General features: G+C 35.6%; 1 protein-coding gene across 16 annotated transcripts in view; it reads right to left on the reverse strand.

Annotated features, from left to right (window-relative positions):
* The window catches only part of LOC123685607 (calcium-dependent secretion activator-like), a 103051-nt gene that overhangs the window by 30603 nt on the left and 50954 nt on the right, over positions 1–21494 (reverse strand). For all 16 annotated transcript variants that reach the window (XM_045625347.1, XM_045625342.1, XM_045625341.1 and 13 more), the window contains 2 exons: positions 14428–14571; positions 10728–11120 (listed from right to left, as the gene is read on the reverse strand). In XM_045625347.1, coding sequence (XP_045481303.1) covers positions 10728–11120; positions 14428–14541 — 507 coding nt within the window. In that variant the 5' untranslated portion in view covers positions 14542–14571. The remainder of the gene's footprint in view (positions 1–10727; positions 11121–14427; positions 14572–21494) is intronic.

Below are 21494 nucleotides of genomic sequence, written 5' to 3' on the forward strand. Positions count from 1 at the left end.
TTTTTTTTTACTTTGAATGAAGGCATCGACTGCTATGGTCATTAGCCATATTAGATTATTATTTTAAAATACGGTAAATTAAAATCAAAAATCGACTTGTTTCAGGATTATTTCTTAAAATGGTCTGTTTAGCTGAAAATGAATTTGTTTCATGCTTTACGGACACAGTATATTATATGTATACATAGGCGTACAACTTTGATTCCGCCGTTTCTTGCGAAATTCGAGGCTTTATTGAAAAAAACTGGTTATACATATATGATTCAAAGTATTGTCCATCGCTGGCCACTACTTTCTTCCATCTTCCGGGCAGCGTACGAATTCCGCTTCGAAAAAACTTGTCATATTTTGAAGCGAACTACGAATCGATCCAATTTTTTACTTCTTTTTAAAAGCTGGTCAGCCATTGATCGAAACAAGTGAGAGTCCGAGGGAGCAACGTCTGGAGAATACGGCGGGTGGGGGTAGGACTTTCCATTTTAGAGTTTCCAAGTATGTCTTGACCACTTTCGCAACATGGGGTCGAGCGTTGTCATGCTGTAAAATCAATTTATCATGTCTCTCTTTGTATTGCGGCCGTTTGTCTTTCAATTCTAGGTTCAGACGCATTGCTTGCGTTCAATTGTGAATTGTAATAGCATGAATATACAGGGCGAGTGTTTGACTTGTACATATATTTCAAGATTTCTGAGGTCAAAGGAAACACTTTTTTTCTTTACCGTTTTTTCCGATTCGGCTCGGTTGAAACGATACAGGCTGTTGAAAATCCATAAAAAATGTAATTTTCAGTTGTATCTCGCAAATGGAATCGAATCGAAGGAAATGATTTTCAGAATATAGTTTTTTATTGATGTGATGAATCTTTTCCGAACATAAAATTCCATCAAAGTCCGGTCAACTCCTAAATCGAATAGGAAAAAAAAGTTGGGGAAAAAAGTGTTTTCTTTGCAATATATGAAATATGATGTACAAGTTAAAGACTCACCCTGTATATTATTAATAACTTTCGCCTGTGATTGTTTCAGTCGGTTTTAACAACTCATTATACACTACGTCGAGCTGGTCCCACCAAATACTGAGCATGACCTTGGCACCGTGAATATTCGGTTTGGCCGTCGACGTGGAAGCATGGCCGGAATATCCCCATGGTTTTCAACGCTTAGAATTATCGTAATGAACACATTTTTTGTCTCCAGTCACAATGTGATGCAGAAATCCCTTTCATCTTTGCGTTGCAAGCAGCTGTTCACTAGCAAACAAACGCCGTTCAACATCTCTCAGCTTCAACTCGTACGGTACGCAATTTCCTTGTTACCTTGATCCTGCCTTTACTTGTTGCGTTTGACACGAGTCTTGATCAAGTAATGCCTCCAATTCTGCATCTTCGAAAACCTTCTCTCTTCCACCGCCATGCTGGTCTTCGACGTCAAAATCACCATTCTTGAAGCGTTGAAATCACTCTCGGCACGTTCTTACACTGACAGCGGCTTTTCCATAGTTATTGGACAGATTCGATGAGCCTCAGTCGCAGTTATTCATATTAAATCAAAAAATTAATACGTCCCGCAAATGACAATTTGGCTCGTAAGCTGACATGTTTTCGAGACTAACTTTATGATGACACAAATCGACTAATATTTCGATGGCGTTATTTTCACAAATACCTAAGCTTATTGCATGACATCTACAATCTATTCATTTCGACTACCATTTAACGCTACAGCCATCTATAGGAAAACGGCGTAAACGAAATTGTACATCTAATACTAGATCGAACAATGATTGGAAATCATACAAATGAGTTCGTAATTCAACAACAGATCCCATAAGACCTTAAAGGAAAATTTAATTTTCACGAGTATTTCGCAGAACAAAGAGACGAACTGAAATTCGAATAAATTTATCTGATCCAAATAAAATTAATGATCCTTTCATCAGTAGTATTCCGCAAACGGATAACGCAGATCCTGCTAATATTATCCGATTTTATGGCGATAATGCATTCTGCGACCTCGATGAGAGAATGGGGTTCGTTTTGGTTGACGAGACTGTAATTTCCGGATACTTAGCAGAGATAAAGTCGAAAGCGAGGGATATTGACGATATGAATTCCAAGCTACCGAAATGATGTTGCCCATTTACAATTATATTCTGGAATGGAAAAGCGTATAAAAAATTCGGAAAGTACCTAGATCCACTCTTATTATTTCTCTTCATTTGTCGAACAATTAACGCACATTTCAGAAAGAACCGTCTTTCTAACTATCAGGGTTCAAATTTTGTATCTGTATCGGTACATATCAGCCGAAACCGAAGATATTGTCGCTACCTGACTTCGTCAACTTGACCGGCAATAAGAGGATGAATTTTCTGTCGTTTTGACTTCGCTGATGACACAAAATTCTGTACGAAACTTGCAATTACTATTCTATACAGGGTGGCCATTTGAAAACGAAACAGACGAGATTACAGACGAAATAAAGTTTTTCGATAGAAATGCTCGGACAGGTCGATTTCTGTTTCGAGGGGGACAACTTAAGATGTAGGTTACGGACGCATAGCGCTTCGACCCTTGCTGCTACAACCCCCACCCCCAATTTTTGAATAGGGAAGATGGGGTGAGTGATACCTCAATTTAAAGGTATTTTTATACTGATTTCAGCACAGTAATTGTTTTTTCATTTTATGCATTAGTTTTCGAAATATTCATGCGTTAGTAAGTAAGGAAGGAAGCCACAGTCATGGTTGTTTTGGAGCTCAAAATGTCGATTTTTCACAAAACACTACAAGTGCCATGAAAACACTACTTCATTTTCAAATACTTAGTTAAGAATATTTCGAAAACTAATGCATAAAATGAAAAAACAATTACTGTGCTGAAATCAGTATAAAAATACCTTTCAAATGAGGTATCACTCACTCCATCTTCCCTATTCAAAATTTGGGGGTGAGGGTTGTAGTAGCAAGGGTTGAAGCGGTATGCGTCCGTAACCTACATCTTAAGTTGTCCCCCTCGAAACAGAAATCGACCTGTCCGAGCATTTCTATCGAAAAACTTTATTTCGTCTGTAATCTCGTCTGTTTCGTTTTCAAATGGCCACCCTGTATACAGGGGTGAGTCAATAGTGCTCGATCGGTCTACAACTATTGTAAATTTTGGGCTAGTAGAATGATCAAAATTCTACAGAATGAACAGTACTAACGCATAAGCTCAAATTATTTCTGACTCTGCAGCCTGGTCTGAAAGTACTGAAACACGATTTAGATTTAGATTTAATTAAGGAGTTTACGTTACACTGTGTGCCCCCCATCAGAGCTATTCTCTCCATAATGTGATCTACAGCTTGCCTTCCAGTTCCAGAGTTCTGATGATCTGCAATATCTGGGATGGCTTCAAGGAGGTATTAAAATTAATGACAGAAAATGGTCAGATACCTTTTTTACCTAAGAGTCTCAATATTTCTATGGTTTCAACTGTTGATGATCACAGAAAAATTGAGCTTTCTATAACAAGAGCAGTATCCTTCCGTCAATCTGATTATTTCTATGCTTTTCACTAATTTCTACAAAATTTGAATCTAGATTTATTTTATGAAAATAGTTTCGAAAATATAAATGAACTCGGAAAAAAATTCCTAGGTAGCTTGAACACAGTTTCAAATATTCATCTATTGAATTCGGTACGAAATATTGAGAAGAGGTGTCGACTGTGCATTGTGCAATTGTTATCATTATTAGGTTAAATATTATTTCTTGATTGTTCCCTTCGTAATTAAAATGTTGAGTTCAATCATATATGCGTTGTTTCATAGCTATTTAAAATGGATTGGTTCTTGTGCGTATTCATTCTGGCGACCTATGTAAATAATCTTTTGATACATTCGTCTCAAACAACTCTTTCGATTGAAACATTCGATCTTGGTGATCTTTTTGTTATTTCCAAATCAATTTTTAGATAAAAAATTTATAAAACATATCGTAATTCGAATTTTGTAAAATTTAGTGAAAAGCATAGAAATAATCAGATAGACGGAAGGACATTGCTCTTGTTATAGAAAGCTCAATTTTCCTGTGCTCATCAACAGTTGAAACCATAGAAATATTGGGACTCAAGATAAAAAGAGGTTTTTGACCATTTTTTCTTATTTATATTGATACAAACCATACGATGTTATATATTTTTGAAATCAGGAAAAATTAAGCTTTCAAAAAATGTCACATAAATCTAGTGTTCCCATTTGAAAAAACATAACTTTGAGTCATAGCTTCGTAATTAAAAACCCTTTTGAAAATACAAGCAAGCCACTGGATTCTACGTAAAAAAGTGCCTGTATAATGTTTTAATTTCAGAGCTCTATCATCAGTATTGCCAGTGATATAAATGTTTTTCGATATCGCCATTTTTCCAATTTTCGCTCATAACTCGAAAACAAAAGAAGGTGGCCAAAAATGAATACAACCCTTTTTAGTTTCTCTGAAAAAGAGACCGAGAATGGGGTATCAGATTTTGTCTATCTCCTCTGGTTTGAAAGTTGTAGTGCTAAAACATCGAAATTTGCCCACCCTGTACAGTCAAAAATAATTTAAGCTTATGCACTGACTACTGTCGAATCCGTCAAAATTTGAATCATTTTTCTTTCCCATAATTTAAAAGAGTTATCTACCGATCCAGCTCTATTAACTCACCCTGTATACACGCAAAATTTCAACTCGTTCGGATCTGTTTGTCACTGACATAATGGGTTTTTGTTTTTCGATATTATTCTTGAATTTACTATGCTTCAATTCATTCATCAAAATGAAATTTCCCATGAGGCTTGAAATTGCCATTCTCCATCCAAATGCGTATTTTCATCTCTATTGAATATGCAGTTTCGAAATTTATAGAAACGCAATATATCGATCCACAATATATTACTCATTCACCATTTTGTATCTGAGTGGTACGATACTTCAAAACTTCTCTTCAACTTCAGACTCACTTATTCATTCTTGTATGAGTATGTCAATATTTGTCAAGAAATTAATTTTTACGTAAGAACAACTTGGTGAAAGATGATGTTCAGCTAATTATTTATTGATAGAGTTATTGATTGAGTTCTGTTAGTAGTCTGGCTTATTATGTTGAAAAATCATAAGTTATGTAATGTTGAATTGGTCCGGAAAGTTGAAGTTGGTGGAGTATTTCTCATACTTTCAAATATTATAATAAAGGGTGTTTTTTTCGAGGTATATAACTTTAAGTTGGCATTACTGTTCAAGATGGCGACCGATTCAACAGCTGTCAAGTGATTTATTCTCAATTTGGTTTGGCAATTCATCATGAATAGACTCACGCCTGAACAACGCTTGCAAATAGTGCAATTTTTTTTCGAAAATAATGGTTCTGTGCAGAATACGTATCGCGCACTATTTCATTTTTGTGAATCTATCCATCAGAATTCATTGAAATTTATTTATGAATTAGATAGATGAAGTGAATTGTAGCTTTCACGCGGAAAAAATTATTTATTTTTTTCTGATCTGTTTAACCTTTGTACCACAGAATATCTTTTGAAGAATGCACTGATTTTCAGGGTCGCAGATAAGTCGAAATTCAAGAAGGGTTTCACTGGAATGTCGAATTCAAGGTAAGAAAACGCAGCATTTATTTTCACCACATTTTTAAATTCCGATGAAACCATCTATTTCATCGGAAATAGACCAATTTGAATGTATAATATTCTTCATCAATCAGCATATATGGAAAGGATTCGAATAAAAACGCTAAAGCTCAAAATTTCACTTCATTGCCTTCCTCATTTTTCAATATAAAGGGTTGAAGCCACTGGAATTCCGTTTCATATTCAGCGGGTGAATGTTATGAAAACCTAGCAATCAAGAGCCGATTAGGATTCCATTGAAGGCTCATATTATAATCCTCCAGAGATACCCAGAATATCGAATGCAACAGGTGGTTCGCAGTTAGATACCGAAAATCTGAATTAATCAACAACATTCTATTTCAAAATCGATTCATCGGAATAATGTTTGCTGGATTGACCTGTGGAAATTTGGAATTTTTGCATAGTTTTGAGAGTATTGACTTGTTTTCAATAAAACTACTTATCATTACAAATGGCACACCCAGTCTATTATTACATCATTAGATGGCTTATTTGATGATAATTGCAACAATATCCCAATATCCCATAACTTGGGTATAATTTCAACAGTTCATGAGTTAATAAGAATCTTATGAAAAAAATTATTGCGAAGAGGACTCACATTTTTTTTTCAATATTTCTGCTTCTCTTGTGATTCTGACAATACGTAATAAATATTTCAATTTTCAATAGGTTACCTGTAGAAGTACAAAATTCTCCGTAATAAATATTTCAATTTTCAATAGGTTACCTGTAGAAGTACAAAATTCTCCAAATTTATTTATTTTCAAGAAGAGGGTTAAGTCATTACTTTTAGATAAGAATTGCTATTATATTTCTGAGTTTTTTGAATGAATGTATTTATTTTGACGTTTTCTTTTGTTGTATGCACTCGCTCTGTATATTTAACATAAGAAATAAAGATTATTATAGGACTGTTTTTAGTTTTGACCAAAAATGTACAGTTAGAAATTTCGCTTTTCCGTTAGTTCAAGTTTTTCCTCGATAACTCTTGAAGTTTGAGTAGCCCCCTTATTTTTGAATGAAGAATTGGCTAAAAAAATAAAAAGTATAGGATTTGATTTGAAAATGTTTTGTTTTGATGTCTTTCAGTTCTCCAAGTTCATGATTTTCTCATAAAAACCCTGTATATTTTTGGTCAAAACCACAATGTCTCATGCGAGGTCTTATGATACTACCTACGTATTTGCAGAATCGAAAAAAAAGTTTTTTCGAAAAAAACTCTTCCTGCAGAAATATTAAAAAAAGTGAGTCCTCGTCACCACCATTTTTTTATTAGAATCCCATTAACTCCTGAACCGTTGAGCTTATTATCATCAAATGATCTATCTAATGACGCAATAATATACTGGATGTGCCATTTGAACGTAGTGACCTGTATCCGGTATAACTGAAAATTGTAGGGTCTAAAAATATACTGACTGACAAAGAAACTGCAACACCCAGAAGGAGCTGTTTAAATTTCAATTTTTTTGGTAAAACATAGACACTATAGCAAGGTGTAACTGATTGAATTTGGAGACAAAAATCGTAAAGGTTTTTTCATGTACTTACACAATTTTTGTTACTTGTGGTCTTTTTTTGCAAGTTTTTTGAATTTAACAACAAACCAGCTGTTCGAGGCGATCCAAAGTCGATGTTATGTTGTTCAAAGGCCTAGAGCACGTGTATGCGGAATTTATCGCCAGCTAAATTAATGTTAAAAAGGTCGAATTATTGGCCTACGGAAGGCGGGGTTTTCATTTCGAGAAATCGCTAACCGTACAAACAGAAATCCAACTACTGCTATGAGATGTTGTCAAAAGTGGTTTGATAATGCCCAAAATCCAAGAAGAGTAGGTACCAGACGTCGAAGGGGCAGAAATGAAGTTCAAGATCGACGCAGCATCATCAACCCAATCTTGTGTTACCTCTGACGGTTGAGCATCGCTGGAAAGGATTACAGTGGTGCAGAGAACGTCAACATTGAAATGTGGAATAGCCCAAATCGTCTTTTCTGATGAATCTCGATTCACCTTGGGTGCATATGATGGCCAAAGAAAGGTTAGATTACGTCGGGGAGAAAGACGTGAAACTCAGTTTGATGTTGAGCGTCATGTACACCGGACAGTAGGCGTTATGGTGTGGGGTGCTATTGCATATGCAAGTAGGTCATCTTTAGTCTTTATTCGAGGTAACATGACAGCTCTGCGTTACCATCAAGAAATAGTGGAGCCATATGTTCACCCTTACCTTGACCGGCTCAAGAATCCAATATTTCAGCGAGATAATGCCCGACCTCATGTTGCCAGAGTTAGTTTAAACATTTTCGAAGCGACCCATGTGAATCTTTTGCCATAGCCTCCCAGATCCCCGATCTATCGCCTATAGAGCACATTTGGGATATCATGGGTAGAAGGATTGGAAACTTAGCTCAGCCCCCAAGTACTGGTATCTTGGGATAGTATCCCTCAAGAAGAGATAGACCATATTATTGCATCAATGCCGAAACGTGTTGGGGAGTGTATAGATATTCGCTGACAAACAAATTATTAACAAATTCATTCGTTTTTTCAAGTTTCAATCATTTACTCCTTGCTATGCTCGTACTTTATATGTTTTACCAACAAAAAAAAATTTAAATTTAAACAGCTCCTTCTGGGTGTTGCAGTTTCTTTGTCAGTAGACAAATTTTCAGCAGGAGAAAAATCGATCCTTCCAAGAATGCATTCATGATTTTATATGCTTTATCCTCTTCTCATCAAAATTCTTCAAAAAAAGTGAATAAAACTGATGTTCGAAGCATCACGTAATTCTTTTATTATGCCTTGTCTGAAATTATATTCGGAATAAATGAGTAGCTATCTTCGAACACAAAAACACATCACACGTATTTCTGACTATCAATCGAGGTGACGAAATTCATTTTTAACGGGTTGATAACGAGCATCCAAACCCGTTCCCATAGAGAGTCGGATAATAGAGAGGAATAAACAATGCCAGTTATCACGTATCTTCCAGAAGAACAGAACCCTATGCTGTTTTGATTATCGAATATAGGCGTTGGATTCGAAGGAACCGTAGTTGGAAAGCAAGATAGTTTCCTTCGACAAAGCAAATCTATTTCTCTACTACGCAGAACACTTCCTAAAACTCATTCCATATGTTTAAATTATGAGAACGAAATTTCCAGCACAAGTGCTTAAGACAATATTGTATCTTTGAACTTATCAAATTTGCAGTATGTTCCATTGTTTGTGGTTTAATCAAGCCTAGAGTTCTGAATAAAACTTAAAATTGAATTTCCGTAGAATACTACTCGATACAAATCTTCAATGTGTGTACTTTAGCTCATTGACTTTAGGTATAAGTATCAGTTAAGCTGATTGCGTTTTCAAGCATCCACTATGTCTTGTGTCCCAAATTGGTTGTCTAGTGATGGAATCTCAGAATCCCTTTGAGCCAGAAAAAAAATGATGATCATTTTCGGGTTCGATTTTTGGGAGAATTAATTCGGGAAAACCGTAACTTCATAAATTCAACTGTTTTCAACTTATGAGAAAAAATTGGAAAATGGTGTGAAATGAAAAGTTATCATAACTTCTTCATTATTGATGCTATCAACATGAAACAAAACATCCTAAAGGTAATTTTTTCAGTAGAATCCACTGATGTTATCATTTATTTTTTATTGCCATTAATTTTAAAGTTATAATTCAAACTTGAACTTTTGTTTTTCAAATATAAACCATAACAATTTCCAATAGAATGATAACAACTTGAATTGCATTTGATTTCCTTTCCAAAAATATATAACATGAAATATAAATTTCGGATCAAACTAAAAAATCATCAAAAGTTTCAGTCTCACATGGCAAATCAACCTAATGCCTATCTATAATAATTTGTGAACTTCAGATGATTAAAATATTCAGTGTCCGCCGGATTTTATTTCGTTAGATTTTTTCCTTTGGTCACATTTAAAGAACAACATTTATGAATTCGAAAATGATGAATAAATCTAACGGTGTTAAATCCGGAGAATTTGATGGCCGACTATTTTAATTATCTATCACAGATTATTATAGATAGGCACTAGGTTGATTTGGCGGGTGAAGCTGAAGCTTTTGATGATTTTATAGTTTGATCAGAAATTTTTATATCATGTTATATATTTTTGAAAAGGAAGAAAAATAGATTTTAGTTGTTTTATAAAAATTGTTGTGGTTTACATTAAAAAAACAAGTGTTTGTTTTATAACTTGAAGACTAATGGCAATAAAAAATAAATGAATACATCAGTGGATTCTACTGACGAAAATACCTGGAAGATATTTTTGTTTCATGTTGATAACACCAATAATAAAGAAGTTATGAGAAATTTTCTTTGAATTTATGAAGTTGTGATTTTCACCAAATCAATTCTCCCAAAAATCGAGCAAGAAAATGTACCATTCATTTTTTTCTAGCTCAAAGAGATTCTGAGATGCCCTCACCAGACAACGAATTTGGGACACCCGATACAATAACATGTGTCCCCCTACGAATATTAGTAAACTTATTATTGTAAATTCCGCTATTTATTTTGATATTATGAGAAAATCAGGGGAGGTTACTTCCCATCGAAACACCCTGTATGTACTAAACGAGTCATAAATATCACGTTATCTGTATATCATATAACAGGTTAATCAAGAGATTGTAACAACGGTTTGAAGGTTCATAAGAATTTTTGTGTACACATTCCAAGATAATAACAATCGCGCAAAAACTCCTGATTCAACGTCACTCATTTACTTATTTTCTGAACTGTCATTGCTCTTCTAGAATCTTTTCAATTTATCCTCCGTGTTTTAGCCCTTGAACAGAAGAAATTGAACTAGAAGGATCAATGCGAAGCTGTTTTCCATATTTTCTACAACATTTACAGAAATATTGGAACAGGGCTCTTTACTCGGTTAATAAAGCGAGAAAGCTTTTAGCAGCATGAGGTTGGATTGACTCAAATCCAGGCCTTCAACCAAACCTCAAATAATCCGATCTTTCGACACCTCATGTAAATAAAACAGTGTATATTTCTTACCTGAAATTTTATATTGATTGATTCCAATTGTTGTTTTGTTACTTTTGGTTGGCGTCTCGTCATGTCTGTTGGTTGTTTGGCGTTGAAAGGGTAAGCGATACAACGGGAAATGAATACATAGAGCTGTATTTTCCTCTTTCTCTCCTCTTCCTCTCGTTCCTGCTTTTCTTGGAGATCAACTTCGGTTTTCTCTGAAGCGACAGACGGTGATGGGCTGGTAGGTCGTGGTAAGGAGTTTGCGCGGGACGATCCCATGCTGTGGCTAAGGGTCTCAGCAGAGACTGCGCTTGAGGGTGACAGCGAACGCTGGAGAGCTGCATTGTTGTTTGGCACCTCCAAGTTTCCGCTGCCAGAGTCAGATAGGTGGGTGTGGTGGTAGGGTGAAGCCTCGGACTGAAACAATTCAAGTCAATTTACAATTCAATTCGATTTATTCACCATAAAATGTTATAAGCAATTAGCATTAACAGGCCAATTGAACAGTCCCCGGTCTACCATAGTAAAACACATTTTTTGGCTAAATTCGATTTTTTTATTCAACATAGTTACCTTCGAGGGCGATACAGCTATTATAGCGATACCATTTTTGTAGTACGATTTGTCTTTTACTTCAGAATGGGCCTCAGTTTCGGCGATCACTGAATTTCTTTCCAGCGAGGTCTGAGAACAGGAAAAAGTCGCTTGGAGCTAGATTTGGCGAATACGAAGCAATTCGAAGCGCAATTCAGGCAATTTTGCCATTGTTTTCATTGATTTGTGACAAGACGCATTGTCTTGATGAAACAGCACCGTTTTTTCTTCAAATTGGGGCCGTTTTTCAACGATTTCATCCTTTCAACGATGCAATAACGCTATACAGGGTGTTTCATTGGGAAACGGAAATACTTCACAGGTGCATAGGTGGTACCAAGGCGGTTCTGGAGATACCCCATTTATTGGGTATCATGCAATAACCGCCTTGAAAATCCAGGTCCGGGTTATCAAAAAATCATGAATTGTTTGAATCCTCGTAACAACACCCTGTACATCTGAATTTTCAAAATCTGTTTTAATATTCGGAAACACCACTAAAAACTAAACTGAGACGTGTACTTCAAATTTTCGCGCAGACAGTTTTACTGCACAAATTTTCATCTATAAAAAGAAAAACCAATGTAAAAATGAATTACAAAGTGATCTTGAAATAATTATGGATTCAATATTTTTTATAATTCATTGTTGAAAGTCACTACAAACCACTTTCAGGTATCCAAGTCCTTGAAAACTTCACTTCTACGTTGAAAATTTGTGCAGTAAAACTGTCTGCGCGCGCGAAAATTTGAAGTACACGTCTCAGTTTAGTTTTTAGTGGTGTTTCCGAATATCAAAACAGATTTTCAAAATTCCGATGTACAGGGTGTTGTTACGAGGATTCAAACGATTCATAAATTTTTGTTAACCCGGACCTGGATTTTCAAGGTGGTTATTTCATGATACGTTTGGGCTCTCTATTAGGAACATATTTGCCAAATATGAAGAAAATATACCAGGTGGTTCGTTTGATATGGCCTCAGGAAGAAACGGGCAAAATACATAAAACACCCTGTATCTCGGCTACGAAGAGAGTAAAACCCAATAAATGGGGTATCTCCAGAACCGCCTTGGTGCCACCTATGCACCTGTGAAGTCCATCCGTTTCCCAATGGAACACCCTGTATAATAATCGCTGCTGATTTTCTGGCCCTTTTGGAGGTAATCATTGAATATTATACCTTGCGCATCCCAGAATACTGATAACCTTGCCAGCTGACTATTGTGTTTTTCCTCGCTTTGGATTCGGTTCATCGTGTGCAATCTACTCAGCTGACACTCGATTGAACTCCGGAGTGAAATAATGGAGCCATGTTTCATCTATTGTCACATATTGACGCAAAAATTCAGGTCTATTGCACTTAAACAGCTTCAAACACCGCTCAGAATCTCACGTTGTTGCTTTCAATCGATTGTGGGCTCACGCGGCACCCATTTTGCACACAGTTTTCTCACATAATATTCGTGAATGATATGATTCGTTATCGGTATGCACTTACCCCATGTTTTCGTTTTCGTCACTCAATTTCGATACTGCAGTTGTCAAAGACCAGAACAAATCAACACTCCAGCTGATTCAATCGAAGATTATTTCAGACGGATTATTTTCATTCCATTGTTGGATAATGTACAGTGCATCTCATTTTGGGTGAGACTGCCAGGTTTCTCGCTTGTTATTTAAGATAGAGCCTTGCGGTTTTCACGTTCCTGTCCTACTTTTTCGTGAAACTCAAATTGGTCTAATCAGATTTTGCATAACTGTTTCCGTTCAAGAGATGCAGGGTGATTTTGGAAATTGATGCTTTTTGGACCCCTCCTTCATCTCCGAAGTTATTAGAAATAATGGTGAGGTGAAAACTACGTCTGAATCAGAATTTTGCGTAGAATCCAGTGGCGTACTCATTTTTTTTCGGGGTATGGTTCTGAAGATTCAACACAAACCTATATTTTTTTCAATGGAACACCCTATATATCATTACTTCGTTGAATTCGTTATTTTTTTCCCTTCAAAATAATATATGATACTATATAGGTAGAATGGTCAGAAATGTTAAAAAAACACTAAAACATCAAATAATGATGATTTTTTGTTAATGAGCAATGGATTTTCCATATGAAAAAAGGATTAATTGGATAATTTTCATTTGTGATTTTTATTTATAGTAGAGTATGCAAACAAATATAATACACTCATCACTAATATGAAAAACAAAACGTAGGTACCTACCTAATAGCAACAAATGAATAATAAAAAAATTCATAAACATTTCATAATATCTTACTTATCTTAAACTGTTCAAATTGCTGCCCATTTTCCCTAATACATATAATATACTACAGTAAAAGACATAACAGTCTCGAAGAACTTCGTGCATCAACAGAGGCAGTTTTCCAGGATTTACAAATCCGCCATTTTATAATATTAAATGCACCCAGGCGTATTGAAAAGTTTTGTTAATTATGTATTAGAGGAAAATGGACAGTAATTTGAACAGTTTAAGCTGTAAGATATCATGCAATGTTTATGAATTTTTGTATTATTTATTTGTTGCTATTAGGTAGGTACCTACGTTTTGTTTTTCATGTTAGTGATGGGTGTATTATCTTTGTTTGCTTACTCTACTATTTATAAAAATCACAAATGAAAATTATCCAATTGAACCTTTTTTTCATATGGGAAATCCATTGCTCATTAACAAAAAATCATCATTATTTGATGTTTTAGTGTTTTTTTTTACATTTCTAACCATTCTACCTATATAGTATCACACATCATTTTGAAGGGAAAAAAATAACGAATTCAACGAAGTAATCATATATAGGGTGTTCCATTAAAAAAAATTAGGTTTGTGTTGAATCTTCAAAACCATACCCCGAAAAAAAAAATTGAGTGACCATTTCGGCATTACTTTCTAAGGTTTTTCCATGGGATAAAATTGATTCCGAATCCTCATGTGCTCCATCTAGTCATCTTGAATTAGTTTTCCACTTACGGTCACAGACTAAATTTCCTTACATGTAAACGTAATTGAAACCGAGATTGAAACAGACTCCTATGTGGATATGAAATTGAATTTCGTCCGTATTGTAAGCCAGATTTGAATACAATCGATTGTTTTCGTATACTTACCGTGTGGTGGTGGGGGTGGGAGGAAGAATGATGATGAGGAGCAGAGTGGTGTCCTCCATGGGAAGTTCCGTGCTCTTCATCACTATCTTCCTCCGATGATGATGGATCGATCATCTTTTCGCTTTCTTACGTGTGACGTCCGATCTGGAAAGTAGATTTTTAACATTAGTATCAAAATGGACTTGGGAAAGAAAGGAATTTATGATTACAGTCTTTCCAGAGGACTGTCATTCGCTGTTGGGTAAACAATTGCCAATTATCAATCATGGTATAGATTGATGTAGATGTGGATAATCATATTATTGAGACTAATTGAATTAAATCCTTAATTATTCAAAAACGACCTTGAGATGGGGATACCACAAGGCAACGTAGCAGGTACAGTAATGTTTCTTACAGGGTGTCCCGGGAGTAACTGTACATACTCTTACCAGAGGTAGAGTGAGACTAGAGGAGTACGGATTGATTATAAAAAAATTATTTCTGGCTTTCCACAGAAGGCTACAGAGTGAGTTTGCATATTCATGGAAATAATGAAACCATCACCAGAACCATACTTACCGGAGAATTAATCGGAACTTGGGATGTTATTGATAGATGCCGAGGGCGAGTCAGAGATATTAATTATTCCCATATTCCAGGACCGCACTCATTATTCTTGATTTGAAGTGTTCAGATTGAAAATATCGTTTCGTTTTTTGAATTCAAAGTCATTATTTAGATTTACAAAAGAAGCATCAGAAGCTCAGCTAGAGTTATCGGAAAATTGAGACAAAATGGAGGTGTTCCATTAAAAAAAATGAAGGTGACGTCATACCTCGAAAGTAATTCACCCTGTACAATAGATTATTATTTCGAAATACGGTAAATTGAAACAAAAAATCGAAGTGTTTCAGGATTATTTCTTAAAATGGTCTGTTTAGCTAAAAATGAATTTGTTCCATACTTTACGGACACAGTGTACAATAGAAGACAATCGACTAACCCGATTACACGTTTCTATCATACTTTATTATTCTTGAAAAGAACAAAAACTCAGATTACGTATCTTTTTCGTTGGACGATAATATTTAACTCACTAAATTCACACAGCAAGTTCAACCACGAATATCCATCAGTCCAATTCAACAAAGCCTTCGCAATATCCAATAATACTTGATTATGGAAATTTGGCGAATATCCCGAAAGACATTAATCAATTGGGATATTTGTTGAACCTATCAAACTAAACCGATCGATCTAATCACACTTCAAACCCAATGAAAATTGAAATCAACATGAACTGCCTCTTAGAATTGAATGAGCTATGTACAAATAATATGTGTGAAAATGTGGGACATTCATTGAATGAAAACGTTTGTCAATAATCGATAATTATTGGGCGAGTACTTTCCAACCCAGTGGAGAACCGACATCCTAAAGCTTCATGATTAACGTATTAAACATTCAATGAGCCACTTTCTTATACACATATCACGTAGAGTAGCGTATTTTTGCTCTGAAAATAATTGTGGAAAAATGCATATCGATGAAAACGCGAGAGTTCAATGACAGTTGGAATTTACTACGAGCGTATTCGCCATTTTGCAATTTTCATAACTGGAATGCGTTATTGTGGAGCAAGGGCGTAGAAATGGGGAGGTACGAAAAGCGAAAATTTTTCCAATAAAATGAACCAATAATCATTTCACGCTCCTTTGAAATCGACAGGGCAGTAAAAAATCGGACCCTTTTATGGTTTATGAATTGATTATCTTATTTTCCTTTATCTATCCGCTTTTGTCGGCATCCCCTTGTTTTGCCATATGTGATTTTTGCATTCGTCATCGGTTTACACCTTCTCGATGTTTTCGGCTTTTTTGTATCATTTTCCTCACAAAATTTTAATACTGCAGTTATCAAAGAACTGAACTGAGTTATTCGCATCGAAAAATTGTCTATGCTGTGCTTTACAATTTAAAGTGTTTCATTCAAATTGCAATTCATTTGTAAAGACATCAGTTTTAAATTGACTAAACAGGATGTTCCTAAATTGGAGGTACAAACGAAAATGACAGGTTCCTCGGATCATTTTTTCATTTTCGAGATACAAATGTTGAATTTCAAGTTTTTTCTCATAGCACCTTCCCTTCACAAGATATTTAACTCCAATTTGAAGTATTCATGATGTGATATGCTAATTTTATCACAAAAAGTAGGACTACAAGAAACACCCTGAATCTCGAAAACGAAGCATTTGCGAGCCAATGGGCCTTCAATATCCTATACATGTATAGAATATTCTATTCTTAAAATTATTCAGGGAATTTTTCATTTTTCATCGTACCTCCAATTTAGGAACAATCGAATATTATGAAAAATCGAATAAAAAAATGGTATCATTTCAAGTAATTTTTGGTTTGAACTTGGTTATCAAACCTTTCCTTTTCTTATTACAGATATGTCTCAAAAAAAGTTTTTCTATTACACCCCCTCCCCCCCAAGAAAAAAAAAGATCTACGCCCTTGTTGTGGAGAATTTTATTAAGAACGGTTCGTTTCATGAAAACTCATTCATCCTATTCTCGTAGTAATCCGTTCGGACATACACAATGAAATACTCGAAGCTGTGCTCGAGGTTTATTATTTTCCTTTATCTATCTGCTTTGTCGCGGCCTGTTCGCCATCTGTGATTTTTGCATTCGTTATCGGTATGCACTTACCCCATGTTTTCGGTTTCGTCACGCAATTTCAATACTGCAGTTGTCAAAGCCCAGAACAAATCAGCACTCCAGCTGATTCAATCGAAGATTATTTTAGAAGGATTATTTTCGTAGGTAATTGCACAAGTGCATCAAAATTACCGATAATTTTGCATGACAGCGTGTTGTCATAAAACTGCATGAGTTCATTTTCATTTTTGGAGAAAGAGCCCGACACCGAAGGTGGAGGGCTCTTTCTCCAAAAATGAAAATGACCGAATGCAGTTTTTCAAAGAAAACACGCTGGAATGCGAAATTATCCGGTCATTTTGATGCACGAGTGTAATTCGGGGGAATATTTCCCGAATAAACTGTTACATCACTTGTCAAACTGATGTAGAATGGAAGTGCCATAGATTCGAACTGTGTAAGATGCATAGAAACTATGCATCTATGAACAGAACAATTATCGCAGTGCAGTTTCGCTTCCTACAATGCAATTATCGCTGTAATTTTCGATAATTGTTCTCCATATACATAGAATTTTTGACAGGAGGGAAATATTCATTCCAATGTTGTATGATGTACTGGCAGATCTCGAATTCCGTTTACATTATGACGAAGTTTTTGATATAAATTATTCAATTCGCTCCAGAGTCATTGAATTACATAGAAAGGGAATATGATACTGGTTTTAACCAGAAATCAACTGAATTCGTATTGAAATTAAGAAAAAAATACAATTCTAGTTCAATGGAATTCATGGAAATAGATACAGAATTGTCAATATATCCGATTATTCAATTGTTTACTTAATCCCTGTAATGCCTGTTAGTGTAGCGAACTCTGACATTTTATTTTCTCATAGCACCTTCCCTTCACAAGATATTCAACTCCAATTTAAAGTTTTCATCATGTGATAAGCTAATTTTGAATGTAAATCTACACGGTGATATTTTTTCTGGAGGAGTGCCCGCTTCTTTCCACCAATCTTTTTTTTTTGGAAACACTGGTAGATTTGAAAAATTAAACAAAATACTAAATTTTATGGTATCTTGTCGGTTCTTTTCAAATAATTCTTCAGTAATCCTCAGAAAAATTCAAATTATACCTGACAAAGAAACTGCAACACCCAGAAGGAGCTGTTTAAATCAATTTTTTTTTTTGGTAAAACATATATAGTATAGCAAGGAGTAAATGAAATTTGGAGGAAAAAACGGAGGGTTCACAATTGTTTTTAAGAAATGTGTTAATTATGTGTTTGTCTACCGCGATTATCTATACACTCCGCAACACCGTCTCGGCATTGATGCAATAAGATGATCTATTTCTTCTTGAGGGATACTATCCCAAGCTATCTGTACTTCATGTCTCAGAGACGCCAAAAACCGTGATGATAATCGAAGATTATTTCAGAAAAATTATTTTCATTCCATTGTTGGATAATGTACTGGCAGAACTCGAATTCCATTTTCATTATGACAAAGTTTCTGATATAAATTATTCAATTCTCTCCAGAGTCATTGAATTACATAGAAAGGAAATATGATTATCGGTTAATGAATTTTTGCTTGTTCTAGTATATGACCTCCTGAACAAGAATTTCCATGGGTTCAACTCAATTCTATACAAGTTTTCGAAGTTAAAGTAACATTTTTCGTAGGAAAATATCTGTAATGAAACATTTTTGCGCGACAAATATTGTTAACCCATAAGGTAATACACAGTGTGGTCCAACGAAAACTTCATACCTCGATTTTCCGGCTTCAGAATGAAAATGTGGAAAATCACTCAGACCCATCAATTTCTGATTCAAAGGGAACAACGTTTCCGCTCTTCGCATCCCCGTAACTACAATCCCCTAACGGGGGTGAGTACATCCCCTTGATATTGAATAGCGTGAGGGGTGTTTTAATACCTTATTTTGAAGATCTTATCGAGTATTATCTGATCCCGAAATTTCACTTAAAAATTCTTATCAATAAAGAAAAGACAGGTTGAATAGTGGAAGAGTACTTATATATGTGATTAGTTTATTAAATGCTGGAAATAGGCACCATTCACTTCCATGCAGTAATGTAAGTTTTTCAGAATACATTCACGTACGTTACTTAAGATTTGTGGTGTAATTTGACGACTTCCATTAATGATCCGAGTTCGCAAATATTCCAGTGACTCAAGCTGGGTAGCGTAAATCTTAGATTTCAGGTGACCCCATATAAAAAAGGTAAGTGGAGCCAGTTCAGGTGATCAGGGCGGTCATTCAATATGTCCCCTTCTTCCAATCCAGGCGTGAGGAAAATTTCCATCTAAGAACTGACGCACCGGTTGAACGAAATGAGTTGGTTCGCCATCTCGTTGAAAAATGATCGGTTGATGGTCTTCTGCGTTCTCCAATGCTTGCACGAGGGCTCGATAAATAGCGTTCTCCAATAGATCTAAATAATTTTGGCCAGTGAGATTACTGGGTATTATTAAAAAAAGGCCGATTATATGATTTCCATAAATACCCACCCAAACATTCAATTTTTGGGGACGCTGAGTATGCACCTCACGAAATAATCTTAGATTTTCTACTGACCAATACCGACAGTTATGTAAGTCGGCGATCGGGATCATCCTCATTCTGTTCCTGAATCAATCATATCTTATAAGGATGGAATTTATGTTGCTTCAGGATTCTCATGATTGTTGTGCGTGAAACACCAGATACATCGGACAATTTCCTAGTACTCAAGGTCGGATCCATCGCTACATGACTTAAGGCACCCACGTCCCTCACTTCGTCTCTTTCATGCACCCTCTTTTTGTTTCCGACTGAACCAGTAGCGTCAAATTTGGCAACAAGTTGTACAACGTAAGCAGCGGATACATTTTTTCCAAGAGGTCGTTTGTTAAATAAAGCCTCTGTTGTTCGCGCAGAGTCGTTATTTCTTAAAAATGATTTCATCATTTCCACCTTTTCTTTTACGGAATACACAATTTCAATTCTAATACAAATTTACAATCGCTTTGACACACTTGTAACGTTCTTGAAAATTCAGGATAAACTAAGGTAAAGCTGAAAAATGGTCCGTCTCCTTTTTTGGACAAGAAATCAATACTTTTCTGGACAAAAAATTAACACCATAACTACTAAACACCTTTGAAAAATGTATCGGCCGAGTGACCGATACATTTCATCTTTCTTTACTGCCCTCTGCCATTTCTATTGCTGTCGGGCGGTTAAATGAAGATTTGTCAAGCATTGTGCAGTATTGCAATCTGAGAATAAACGTTAAAAAATGTTTCTATATACCCTTCTTTCCGAGAACGTTTCATGCGGAGGTTGAGATTATGATAGGTGTTGAGCAGATTCCATCCTCCTACTGTAGGAACCTTGGAGTCTTTTTCGATTGTCGACTGAGATTTATGGAGCATGTTTCGATGCTGTTGAGAAATTCTTTTCTGGCACTACGTTATTTGTATCGCCAGAGACAGTTTTTAGATTTCCATTCACGTAAGTATCTTTGCGAAACTCTTGTGCTGTCCAAGCTGAGCTATGGATTGACAGTTTTTTATCCTTGCCTAGATTCTATCATAGGGGTGAGTATTACTGTATATCTAATTTTGGGTACGGATATTCCTCTTTATTTGAGAGCCAGGTTGGTCTACAGACGAGATGTTCATCGTGTTGCTTTAAGGCATGAGCAGAGGCTCATGCTGCCTCGATTTGGTTCAACCATGTTTCAGCGCTCTTTCACCTTTAATGTGGTGAAACTGCATAATGAGATGCTAATTGGATGTAGGGGTTCTTCTTTGAACTCATTGAGAAGAGAAATGGAGAATGTTTTATTTTCGAGCCAGTTACAGATTTTGTAGATGAGTTTCATTTTTGGTGATATTCATTATGTATATTATTTATGTTGTATTTCCTTTCATTAATTTTTATTTCTGTTTTTTCTTTATTTGTTTTTTGTCTGGAGTGAGTGGAGTAGCCTTGGCTAGACTTCGCCCCTAAAGTTTGCTAAATAAAGACTCTATTATTATTATTTATATTCTCGTCATCAATTCCACATTGCCTCTTTCACTATTATTTTATATTCATAGATATTTTGAAGCAAAATTTCAGGGTTAGATAGTACTCGATGCGATCTTCAAAATTAGTTATCGCATCAACACCCCTCATGCGTATTCAAGAACAAGTGGATGCGCTCACCCCTGTTAGGGGGTTGCGGTAACAGAGGTGCAAAGAGCGGAAAAGTGGTTCCCCCTGGAATTAGAAATTGAAGGGTCCGAGGGATTTTCCAGGTTGCATTGTAAAGCCGGAAAATCGGGGTGTTAAGTTTTCGTTGGACCCCACTGTATGTATGTGTGTAAGGCTTTAGTTCTGAGAACAAACGAATTT

The sequence above is a fragment of the Harmonia axyridis genome, chromosome X (assembly GCF_914767665.1).
Source record: "Harmonia axyridis chromosome X, icHarAxyr1.1, whole genome shotgun sequence".
In the NCBI taxonomy this organism is placed as follows: domain Eukaryota; kingdom Metazoa; phylum Arthropoda; class Insecta; order Coleoptera; family Coccinellidae; genus Harmonia; species Harmonia axyridis.